The sequence below is a fragment of the Moschus berezovskii genome, chromosome 20 (assembly GCF_049115385.1).
Source record: "Moschus berezovskii isolate FMDL1 chromosome 20, NW_MosBer_1.0, whole genome shotgun sequence".
In the NCBI taxonomy this organism is placed as follows: Eukaryota; Metazoa; Chordata; class Mammalia; order Artiodactyla; family Moschidae; genus Moschus; species Moschus berezovskii.
In genome coordinates, this window is record NC_142479.1 from 47,121,058 (window position 1) to 47,133,723 (window position 12,666).

General features: G+C 53.3%; 1 protein-coding gene across 10 annotated transcripts in view; it reads right to left on the reverse strand.

Moving 5' to 3' along the window:
* Positions 1 to 12,666, reverse strand: part of MPRIP (myosin phosphatase Rho interacting protein) — a 97,022-nt gene that overhangs the window by 67,904 nt on the left and 16,452 nt on the right. For all 10 annotated transcript variants that reach the window (XM_088828956.1, XM_055407502.2, XM_055407501.2 and 7 more), the window contains exons 2-3: positions 4,174 to 4,251; positions 1,956 to 2,021 (exon numbers count right to left, since the gene is read on the reverse strand). In XM_088828956.1, coding sequence (XP_088685082.1) covers positions 1,956 to 2,021; positions 4,174 to 4,251 — 144 coding nt within the window. The remainder of the gene's footprint in view (positions 1 to 1,955; positions 2,022 to 4,173; positions 4,252 to 12,666) is intronic.

A 12,666-nucleotide genomic window follows, 5' to 3' on the forward strand; every position in this document is an offset into this window, starting at 1 on the left:
AAGAAAGGGCCTGACACCGAACACAGGGTTGGAGAGACCACTCCAGCCCTGCAAGCCCCACAGTGCCAGCCTCCAGAGGCTTTCTCAGAACATCCACCATGGGGGCTTTCCTAAGGCAACAGGGAAACGTCACTTTACAGGTGTTTCAACACAATGGCTACCGCTCCCTGGGACACAGAGAAACAAAGCTCCTTTACCCCTGAAGGGGCCGTACACCTGCACCAAGAGCAGCGCCAGCCAACCCCTTCACCCACAAGCAGGGCCAACTCCTCCACTTGGAACCCACCACCCTCCCCACGCCCTGCTTTTCTAGGGTTTCCTTCTTCTTGAGTACAGCACGCCCCACCTCTGCCCAAGCATCTCAGGACAGGCAGGTGGCAGGGAGTGCAGAGGGCGTGGGGGGCCATGCAGGACCAGCTCTCAGACCAGTGTGTGCTGAGTGTCTACCCAGCAGCCACCCTCATGCTGTGCAGCTGAGCTGAAGAGACCGCAGCCTGTACCAAACCCCAGCTGGACCTAAAGAAAGATTTCCTGATCAAAATCATCAGTCTCCAAGCCAAGTCCAGGAACTGTTTTCCAGGATGGTTCACGGCGCAGTCCTGCCTGGATGTCATCCAGTGAACTCCAAGGCCCCTTCCCCACGGTCAGTCTTTGCAGGACTTCAGAGCAGTGAGCCAGGCACAAGGAGGACAAAGTAAACCCCCATGCGTCAGGCCAGCTCCCACCTCAGGGCGCCTGCTGGGGTGACGGCCAGGTTGGGAGAACACACGGGGTGGTGCAGTCACCAAAGGACATGTGTGTCCAGATGAATCCACTCGCCTGCTCCTGCCTCCAGCAAATTCTACTCTACCCCAACCCCCACAGTGCCACCAACCCAGTACCCCCTGCTGCTCTGGACACAGATGGGACCACAGCAAAGCCCCTGCAGCCCATCCTTGTTGACAAACATCCTCATCAGAAGGAAAGAAGACAAAGAAAATTCTTTTTTAGAAGGAAATGAGGCACTAGTCAACATAGAACAAAGTACCATACCTATCAATTGCATCCTTAGATATCAGACCCATTAACATGTCCCAAACAAAATGGTGACCACGTGGCATCACAATGATGAGGACCCCCCATGTGGAAACAGCACTGATGACCTGGTAATGTACCCGCTGTGACAACCACCAAAAATCCACGTGTCCACCAGACTGCAGTGTCCTCTGCTCACACCCCTGCGGTAAGCAGATGCACTCTGAAAGGGTGGGGTCCACCGTGCTACACGTCTGAATGGATGTTCCCAAACCGTCCCAATTAAAAATGCTGCATGCACACACTCACACATTCCAATGGAACAGGAAAAGGTACTCAATTTTGGAATTCAGTCATAATTTAGATTAGTTAGGAGAGACTATCTCCTTTAGAGAAAAGGCCAGGAGACAAAATGAGTGGAAAAGAAAAACCAGAATATTCCACCAGGTTGGTAAATATCCCTCCAGCCCAGGAAGCAAACTAGGCAGGTGGCAGGACAGGACGGGACCTGTACACCCCAACTTAGTGACAGGAACACCAACCCCGTGGCCAGGAGGCCTCTGAACAATAAATCGGATGAGCAACACCGATTACAGTCACAGACCTGAGAGGAGCCCTAGGCCAGGGTACGGAGGTCTGCAGAGCCCAGCGGGCACAGGCCACCCCACCCAGGGCCACCCCACCTGCCCTGCAGCCCCTCCACTTCTAACTGAAGGGCTCCTTCACCCTGAACAGAAAGGACCTCCTCCCTCACTACTGACTCTCACCCGTGGCCATAGAAGGTACCTCAAAGCAAAGGTCAGGGTTGTTAAGGGCCATTGCAACTAGCTGCCACACGTGCTTCAAAATTCCAGGCTTCAGAGCAGAAGCCCCAGTGAGAGCACACAGCTGAAGAGGCCTGGCGAAGGCTGGGGCAGGGTGGGGTGGAAGAGGACACTCACCATCTCGTCCAGGGCGTAGCGCAGGAGGCCATGCTCGTAGAGGATGAAGAACCGGCGCTGCCATTTCTGCAACAGAACACAGAGGAATTGGGGGGGCTCTGCCCGCCTCTTCATGCAGAGCCCCTGCATCTGACAGGCCTGCCGCTGAGGCCCGCTGGCAGCACAGCTTCCACTTCTGGGGCTCCGGGGTGGAAGAGCAGGGCCTCGTCAGTCAGGACTGGGCCAGCGAGAGGCCCAAACTACCCAGCATGTCTCCAGTTACTGAGGCTGAAAAAGCTGCCTGGTCTGTTTCAATTTGCGAGCTCCTCCTGAGCAGGAGCCATGCCTGGATCAGCTTTCTCTATTCCTCATGTACCCAACACAGAGCTTATTACACAATACGTGTGAATTCATAATTTGTTGAATTACCTGACCTGATTATGGGATGACCTGAGAACTGCTAGGCAATGATTCCCCATTTCTGAAAAATCTGGAAAAGTGATATAAAAGGGTTGTTCCAGTAAGCCACAGGGAGAGTAAGAAAGGGAAAAGTGAGCCAGGCTCCAAGATTCACTGAGGAGGAGAGAAGTAATAAACGTCAAAACTGAGGAGGGGCAACCAGTGGCAATGGTTCTGATACCCAGGGAGGGACTGACCAGAAAAAGGGGCCCCTCTCTGCCCTCTACCCAAAGGCCAGGCCACCGGGGCTGAGGGAGGTCCAATGGCCCTAACGTGGGGAATAGAGAGGCCCTCCCTTTGAATGTGTGTGGCAGGCGGCATGTCTAGAACGTGAGACTGTTGGTGCCCAAATCTCAGAGCTCGTCATGAAGACCCACAATCTGTCTTCAACATTTCCACAAGTCCAACAAAATTCATACTTCTACTGGCAATAAGGCCACAAGAATGAACTAAAAAAGAAAAAAGAATGAACTAAAATATCATGGTTCTTTACTTTGGACCAGAATTATATCACTTATAATAATGATTTTCCCATCAGAAGCTGGACATGGCAATTCTATGTGACCTAAATACGAAACAGGAGAAAGGGCTGCCCCCCAGTTACTGCAGCCACTGAACACAATAGCCCCCATGGTCTTCACGCCTGGGTGGCAGGCACAGGGCACTCACGTGGCCTTGCAAGAGGGCCTGCAGAAGGCTGGGCCACCTGCGCCCTTCCCGAGAAATATTCCCAAGGCTCCTGTGCGTTGTTTTTAACATTAAAACCCATTCCAGAGGAAGCCTGAAGACCCCAGATAAAGGCATGTTCTATGGGTACCATGGCCCCATCCCAGAGTGCGACACTCAGGCTGGGGCAACAGAGACCCCGAGGTAGGAAGAAGCCCTCCGGGATCAGGGGATGGCAGGGGTGGGTGGCAGTTCCCGGAGGAGCATGCGTGGAAGAGGAACGCAAGCTTTAACTGGAGCCAAATCCAAGGGGATCTCTGACAGAGGAATAAGCACTGACTGGGATGCTGCTGGTCTGACATCTCCCTGCTCCTCTCACACCTGCTTGAGCAGCAGCCTGTGTTCAGCAGGATCCGCCCCCCAGGGGCTGGGTGCCCAGCAGAGATGGGACAGAAGCCAAGTGGACCCTGGAGGCCGCCTCCCTTCACTCGTGCTCATCTGCTGAGCCCCCAGCTGGGGAGGAAAGGAGGGGAAGAGAGGGCTGCAGGAGCAAGACCCCAGCACTGAAGGAACTGGGAGCCTAAAGAGCACAATGCAAACATGCGCTGAACTGCCCTCTGACGTTTTCCATTTAACTGTCTCTAGAAGTGAAAATCCCATGGATGGAGGAGCCTGGTAGGCTGCAGTCCATGGGGTCGCTAGGGGTCGGACACAACTGAGCGACTTCACTTTCCCTTTTCACTTTCACACATTGGAGAAGGAAATGGCAACCCATTCCAGTGTTCTTGCCTAGAGAATCCCAGGGACGGGGGAGCCTGGTGTGCTTCCATCTATGGGGTCACCCAGAGTCGGACACAACTGCAGTGACTTAGCAGCAGCAGCAGCAGCAGAGCTGACCCACAGAACAGGTAGCATTCTTTTGAATGAAGGGTGAGGTGCAACTATGTGTAACTGAGGCTGTTCCTGTGGGCTCTGCAAGCTCACTGAGTAAGGGTTTCCTGTGGATCTTACCATCCTAGGACCTACAGTTCACCTCCCTCCTTCCGTGGTCCACCTGCCTCAGAGGGCCCTCTCTGGTGAGTCCTCCCCCAAGAATTCACTCTGAAGTCCTTACCCGAGACCGGTGCACTGGGTTGTCGAAGTCCGTCCCGTCTGGAGCCAGGAGCAGCCAGCCGCCGTAAATGGGCTTTGCCTGGAGGAGAGAAGGAGGGCCGGTCATCAGTGGCCTTGGACAGGTTCAACAGGCAAGCTAATGCCAAGCTGACAAGTGCCCGCTGGAAGAGAATCCACCTCTGCTCCACGCCCTCCATGCATGCACCCACTCCCAGCAGGAGACACACTGGGGAGAAAGAGGCTCCAGCAGGCCTGGAGCACCTGGTATGGAGACAGGAACACGAAACCCAGCGGGAGTCCGGACAAATGGAGAACACAAGACCTCTAAGAGCAGACACCGGCCCGCAAGTTCCTGATCAAGCCACCAGGGTCACTCTCTTCATCACCACGTGAGTACCAGGCACCAGGGATAGCCTGTGACCAGCACGGCCAAAGGCCCTCGTCCTGAGGGTACAAAGCCTGGGAGCAGAGACACCGCTTCAGCCATCACCACAAGCACCGGCCAGAGGATCACCAGCTCCCCAGCTGCATGACCTTGGGCGGAAAACCTTTCCAGTTTCTATCTTCACATGTGAAAAGTGAATGTGACAACAGTTGCATCTGCACCTCACAAATCTTATGTGAGGACTGATGAAACAGAGCCCAGCCCAGGAAAGAAAACGGCAAGGCCGCTGGGAAAACAGTCTGGCAGTTCCTCAAAAGGTTACACTTAGAATCCCTATGGCCCAGAATTCCACTCTGAGGTGTACACACACAGAGGAAAACTGAAAGCAAGTGCTCAAGTAAAAACCTGGCTGTGAATGTTCACAGCAGCACTATTCCCAACTGCCAAAAGGGAGAGACAACCCCAGTGTCCGTCAGCAGGTGGACGGAAAACGTGGTCCACCCATTCAACGAAGTGGCATTCAGCGATAAAAAGGCATGGAGTGCTGACACGCTCGCGGCGACATGGCTGAACCTTAAAGACCTTATGCTAAGTCAAGAAGACAGACACAAATGACCACAAGTTACATGATTCCACTTATATGAAAGGTCCAGAATAAGGAAATCCGCAGAAAGAGGAGGCAGGTGAGTGGCTGCCAGGATGTCGAGGGAGCAGGAAATGGGGAGTGCTGATAACAGGGGTGGGGTTTCTTTGGGGGTGATGAAAGCACTCTGGAATTAGGCAGTGGCGTTATTTGCATGAACTTGTGATTATGCTAAAAATTACTAAATTGTATGCTTTAAAAGGGCTTCCCTGGTGGCTCTGTCAATGAATTGACAGAGAATTCTCCTGCCAAGAGAATTCTTGACAGAAGAATTCTGTCAATGCAGGAGACTCAGGTTCGATCCCTGGTCCGGGAAGATCCCTTAGAGAAGGAAATCGCAACCCACTCCATATTCTTGCCTGGAGAACCCCATGGACAGAGGAACCTGGCAGGCTGCAGTCCGTGGGGTCACAAAAGAGTTGGATACGACTTAGCGACTAAACAACAAATGCTTTAAAAGACTGAATTTTATGGTGTGTCAATTATCTCAAAAATTGTTTAAGAGAGGGGAAAAAAACAACCCGAGTACAGTGTCTGGCCTAAAAAGCCTTAAGAAATGACGGCTAGTTTTGTATTTCTTACATCCAAAGAGTGCCCCCTCCCCCAAGACCCTGGCAGTATAAATTCAACAGAAGTTAAAAGATGAAGACAGACACTCAGACTCCACCTCCCTTTTTGGCCACACCAGACCTCAGAAAGGGCAGCCGAGGCACAATCAGCAAAACAAATCAAAACCCAAACCTTCCGCCCACTGTTTACACACAGATGACCCCTGGGAGAGCCTGAGGGTCCTCTTGGCATGTGCTTTACTCAACATTTCCAAATTGGGAGGCCCTGTCACATCACCTCATTTTGAAAAGCTGTAGAATCTGTGACTCGCAGAGGGGAGGTCAATTGCCAGAGGTCACAGAGCATGTCAGGTAAGCATGTCTAGGCTCCCGCAGGGCCCTGAAACCCAGGGAAAGCACTGGCTTCTCCCCGTGAACAGAAAGAGGGGTTTCGGGCATGGGGTATGGAGTAGGCTGAAGGAAGGAAGCAAGACTGGCTTTGATGAAACATGGGAGTGGGTGCTGGCAGGGAACCAGGAGTTAGACGGACATGGCCCAGAAGGGCGGTGGAGTATGTGGCATGAAATACTGCCTGGGAAAGCAGAAGCAAAGAGAACAGAGGTCTGTTTTCTCAGCAAGCACCAGAGGCACCCAGCCGTCCCCCAGGCAGAAGCACACTCAGCCTCTCTCCGCCCCACTCGGAGATGCACACACAGGACAGAGGGGTTGGCGCTGGGGGATGACCCCTGTACCCCAGCCAAGTGACTGCCCACCATGGCCACAGGGCCTGCAGGTCTCTGGCCTGTGACATCAGGAGGTTAGAGCCCAAGGCCATGTCTCCTCAGTTTTTGTCTGGCTTCGATCACATACCAGCCTCCCCTTTTCTGGCTCCAGGGCTTTGGGGTGAACACACTGTCAGCTACACCTACCTGTCCTCTCCTCAAAAGGGCAGTGAGAGACATGGGCTTGGCCAGGTCCTTCAGAACCTGGCCTGCAAGCAGCATACATTATTCGCTCAACAAACATTTCCTCAGCGAGCCTACCAGCACCCACCTCACCTGGTGTGACTTCCTTATACGAATCACCCCAAAGCAGACCCCACCCACGAGTAGGGCATCCTGAAAGGTGGGAAGGCTGGGTCAGTGGAGGGCACGGGGCAAGAGACAAGGGCTCCAGCAGCCCGGGAAGTGGGCAGTGTTCTGCAGGAGCGTTTACCAAGGCAAACCCTACTGACAAAGGGCAGATGGGGCTGCCCAGGAGAGGGGGGACGGACGGGCTGCTGGGGGTGACGACTACAGGGCACAGGGTTCCTTTTGGGCAGGATGAGAGCATTCTAAAACTGCCTGTGACAATAGCTGCACATCTCTGGGAATACATTAAATCACTGAACTGCACAGTTTAAATAAGTCAACTATATATGGTATGTGAGTTTTATCTCAATAAAGCTATTAAAAAAAATCATTTACCAAGGCCTATGTCAGGCAGTGGGGAAGCAGAGATAAATAAGAAACTGTTCCCCCTCCATGGGTTCACAGCCCACAGCAAGCAAACAGGGAACAAATGACCTGTGAGGAGGCAGTGGTTGGGGAGGGGAGCACTGGTGATCATGGGCACAGCTGAAACGAAGACAAAGGCAGGAGGAGGAGCCTGTCCACTAGTGGGGCAGGTTCGGCTGCTGCCCTCCCTCAACTCATCAGCACCTCTCACTGAGGGCTCCAGACCTGGATCCCCTTCCACAAGCCTGGAGAGCCGCACCAGGGGACACACACTCTGAGCCTCCTGCTCCTCAGGGAACCTCAAGCTAGACATGCCCACCTGCCTTCGGTCCACAAGAAGGGTGCCCCAGACATGCAGCTGCTGCCCTCACTATTTCTCAGAGGGTCTAAAACTGGCAACAGCCAACCCGGCCACGCCAGCAAGTCCAGAAGCGCCCCGCACAGCCTTTGTCCCCACAGGAGAGGTTTACAAGCCACAAGCCAGAAGTTTGTAGGGCAGCATCCCTCCCGTTCTCGCCTCACCTCCCCTGGGAGCCCCCAATGACCTGACATACAGACTCTGGTGACCCCAAAGGCAGTTGGCACAGGACGTGGGCTCTAGAAACTCCTAGTGGCCTGTAGTTTTGTTGCTGTTTTCTGCCTGGGTGACTACTTTAAAGGGCAGGGGGACAGGAGAAGCAGGTAACTCTTCTCGATACTGAGGGCCCAAAGGATGGGACTTTGGGAGTTCTGTTTCAAGCAGGCCACCAGGAGGAAGCCCACTGGTCCAGTCCCTGTGCAAAAGTCACCATCTGGGACCACCCGCTGGGCCTCTCTCCCTTCCATTAAACTCAGCCCTGCCTCACACACCAATAAACCAGAGGCTGCACTTCCGCTGACCTCTGAGAAGAGGCTGCTTGCTGGTGGCTGTGGCATCGTCCTCAGCCCAAAGCCCTTTCGAAAATGCTCACCTGACATTTCTGCTTTGAGATGGGGTGGATGTAACGTCCCTATGCCCCCCGCTAAGCACAAATAAAAGCCTGGACACTGTATGTTAGACAAATCCAAAGAGACTTGAAAAGCGGGAGAGAAGACTGCAGAGGGGCTGGGCGCTCAGGAGCCGAGGCACCACCAGGAGGTGTGCAGCCTGGGTTTTTTTTTCCTCACTGTCCCAGACTGAGGTCTGGAGTAGAGGCCACATGGAAGCGCCAACAGGCACAGACAGAAAAAGCCTCAGGAAAGGCTCTCCCTAGTCGAAGAACCAGGGAAGGGACAACTTGGCAAAACAGAGAACTCTTTCAGAGTAACCAGCCTACCCCAGTCGGACAGAAGAGACACCGCCACACTCCCACCCTCCCCCAGCAGAGGCCAGACTTCCAGAGACTTCCTACTCAGTAGGGCGAGGTGTTGGGACAACAGGCAGGGGCCTGGGACTGCCCTGCCCACCCAGCAGTAAAGGTCCCCTCCCTCTTCCTTCTATCTGAGGAGGACACCTGAGGGTTGCACCCCTCCCCCTACGGCCAGCAACCACGCACCTCCTGCCTCAAGCGTCCATGGAGCCCAGTTGGGAGCCAGACTCCTACCTCCACTGAGAGGCAGGAGGCAGCAGCCCTGCTTCCCCTGCTGGGCAGTGCTAGAAAAACCCGACGAAAGAGAAAGGGCCAACACAGCCCAAAGTCACCTAGCGTGACAGAAAACTGTCCCAGTTGAAAAATCACCATGATACCAAAAAGCAGGAAGGTCGATGCCAACACCAGGGTGTCAGGCACGTCAGAATTATCTGATGGAGGTTTAAAGTAGCCATGCTACATGGTTCAACAAGAAATTATGAACATGCTTGGAATAAATGAAAACACAGAGAGCCTGAGCAAAGAAACAGAAGTTGTAAGAGCCAGGTGAAAATTCTGAAACTGAAAAATACAATAACTAAATCAAAAACTCAATGGATGGACTCAAAAAGCAGAAAGATGGGAACAATGGAATGAATCAGTGAGCTGGAAAATAAAAGAACAGAAATTGCACAGACAACACAGAGAAAACAGACTGGAAAATAAGAGAACAGAGTCTTAGGGACCTGTGGGACTATAACAAAAGAAATAACATCTGTGTCATCAGAATCCTGGAAGGAGAGAAGGGTTAAAATACTAGGACTTCCCTGGTAGTCCAGTGGCTAAGATTCTGAGCTCCCAATGCAGGGGAACTAGATCCCACATGCTGCACTGAGAGCTACCATGCTGCAACTAAGACTCAGCACAGCACAACAAATATTTTCTAAAAGTACTACTTACAATCATTAAAGAAAAAGGAAATACTGGACTTCCCTGCTGGTTCAGTAGATAAGAAGCCATCTGCCAAGGCAGGAAACATGGGTTGGTACCTGGTCTGGGAAGATTCTACATGCCACAGGGCAACTAAGACCACGCTCCACAGCGGCTGAGTCCACTCGCTACAGCTGCACACCCAGAGCCAGTGCTCTGGAATAAGAGAAGCCACAGTAATGAGAAGCCCAAGCACTGCAAGGAAGAGCAGCCCCCGCCACCACAACTAGAGAAAGCCGGGGCACAGCACCGAAGACCCAGTGCAGACATAAATAAGTAAACAAACATCCAACTACAACATAACCCAGGAACCACATTCCTGGACACATTCCAGAGAAATAAAAGCTTACACTTCACAAAAACTGTACCTGAGTGGTTACTGTCTCTTTGTTTGTAAAGGCCAAGAAAAACCTGGAAGCAATGCAGATGTCCGTCAGCGAATGAGTGGCTAATCTGTGCACACTGCGGAATATTACTGAGCAATTAAAAGGAAGCAACTGGTGATACACGCAACCTGGATGAGTCTCCAGAAAATTAGGGTGACCGGAAAAGTCAAACCTGAGGTTACATGATATACGATTCCACCGACACAACATGCCTGAAATGTGGAATTTCTAGACATGGAGACAGACTTGCAGCTGCTCGGAGTTAAGGAGGCAGCAGAGGTAAAAGGATAGGAGCACTGTGACAATGTCCTGTAATTTTATTAACGTAAGATGCAGCCACCGGGGGAAACTGGGTAAAGAATGCACAGGACCTCTCTGATTGTATCTTACAACTGCATGCAAACTACAATGATCTCAAAACAAAAATTTTAATTAAAAAATAAAAAACCAAAAACATATTACTTTAGGATACTTGCTCCACACACACAGGCATATGCCCCCCGGAAGAGGACCCACTGCAACCCAAGAGCAAAGAGGCTTAGCCACGAAGGCTTCTGCAGTCCACAGGGGCCAGCCCCAGGCCAAGCAGCCTGCCATGGCCTCAGCTTCTCCTGAGGCCACAGGCACACGCAGTTTCTGAAGGCTGCCAACTGGACCACACGAGCTTCTTCGTCCCCTTCCCCCTGCACCACCCTCCAGGGGCAGGACTGGGTTGCATCAGGACCAGTGGGCGGGGCGGGCTGCAGGCAGGGAAGGAGCAGGCACCTGGCCTGCCTTACAGAGCATCACCCAGCTGCCACCCTGATGCTGCCCAGATACATCCAGGCCTCTGGACACAGCTGCCCGATCACAACCAGCCCCACGGTGTCTCGGCATTACATGCTGGGCTCTCAGCTCCACAGGGCCCATCTGAGGCTCAAAGAAAGGAGACGTATGTGACAGACTTCTGACAGGCTGTGAAGCTCGCTCTTCTGTCCCCTCAGATTCTCCTGCCCCAGAGTGTGAGGGGCCCTGAGAAAAGCAGACACATCACACAGTATGGTACCCACAACCATCCATGCAGAAATGTGGGTACCACCTTCCACCCCTGTCATCCTAAAGGCCCCACACACAAGCACCTCTCCTCCATGGACAGGAGTAACCCCTTGTCTCTACGCAGGTTCTTCAAGTAGAGTAACCAATCCAGAGCCAGCTGCTTACCGAGAACTTACTGGGGCTCCCCTCCTCCATGCTGTGCCCATACTCACACCTCCAGTGAACAGAAAACTGTCTTCTGGCCTTGGGGTTCTGCACACACAGGCCTCTGCAGAGAGGAAACCCCACCCTGCAGCAAAGCCCTGCTTACCCCAGGCCCTTCTCCAAGCCCCTCGCCATCTCCAGCCCTCCTGCTCTCATATCCCGCCTTTGTCCAGCAAGGTGCCCAGTGCAAAGTAGGGCCGTCTGACACGTGAGTCAGTGGACACGCTGAGGCAGCACTCAGCTGCTCCCCACTTGTCCTCCAGGTGCTGCTGCAAGGCCTCCGAGCCAGGACAGGGTGACCCAGGCCACACCTCTACCTCCCACACACGGAGCCTGGTCACCAGGAGGACCCTGTCCATCCCAGACACCGAGGGACAAGCTGAGCGCTGAGGAGCACATGGACAGGCTGGCCTCCAGCTGTCCTCCCTTACCTGAATCCAATCCCCACCAACACCATGTGTGCCATAGTGGCCCCGACAGAAAGCAGAGACAACGCAGGAAAGCCGGCACTCTCAGAGCAGCCAGGAGGCCACATGGGGAGAGAACCCGTCTCTCCCTGCTCCTCCCTGGTAGGAGCCAGACACAGAGCCTGAAGAGACAACACAGAGCAGCAAACCGGTGTTGGTTTCAAGCTCAAACCAAACCAGGGGCGGAGCTTAGGGACCAGCAGTGCTCAGGGGAATGAACCCCAGAGTGGACCTGGTTTGTGAGATGGTCCCATTTCACGTCCCTACCAAAGGAAGGAAAGACTGTAGAGTATTCAAGGCCAGCCCAGAGGGGATCCCAGGATGCCTAACTCTGAGGTGGGGCAAAGCATGCGAACCCCACAAAGGCACCCTCACACAAGGCTGGACATGTCAACTCCAAGCACAGTGACCAGCCTCATGAAAGTTCTACAAGGAGAGCAGTCCCACACAGCCTTGAAGAAAGACCCATATTGTGGGGCCAGCGTCCCAGCTGAGGGACACTCCTGGGCCAAGCTGGAGGACGAGAAGCTGTACAGAGGCCAGAAGTGAGGATCTAGTGAATGCTCCAAGGATGGGGTATGTGTAGACTTCGAAGCTAAGTGGTTCTCATGTTGGCTCCCTGCTCTTCTTTTCCCCAAGAGTTTTTGTGGAAACACTTCTATGCACTCATAGCAAACAGGCTTTTTGATATTTTCTGCATTTCTATTCCAAAAGGAGAAATGATGCCTGGGTAGCAGCCGTCTGGCTATCTTTATGAGCATGTAAATCACAGGAGATTTCAAGGTCGCCTGTCTTTTCTGGGACATGTGGAGGTACGTCAGTAACACAAAATGTGGGCACATGTCCAGGTCAGTCTGAAGCCGCGCCCTCTCCTTGTCCCGGCCACCTGAGAAAGAACATTCCATCTAGGCAGACCGCAGAGGGAGGCCTGTCCCACCTGCCTGACCCACACCTGGGTCAGCACACGCCTCTACAAGCCAGTAGAGCAAGACCCCAGGAGCGTGGGCTTCTCACTTAGATCAAACCTGCTGGG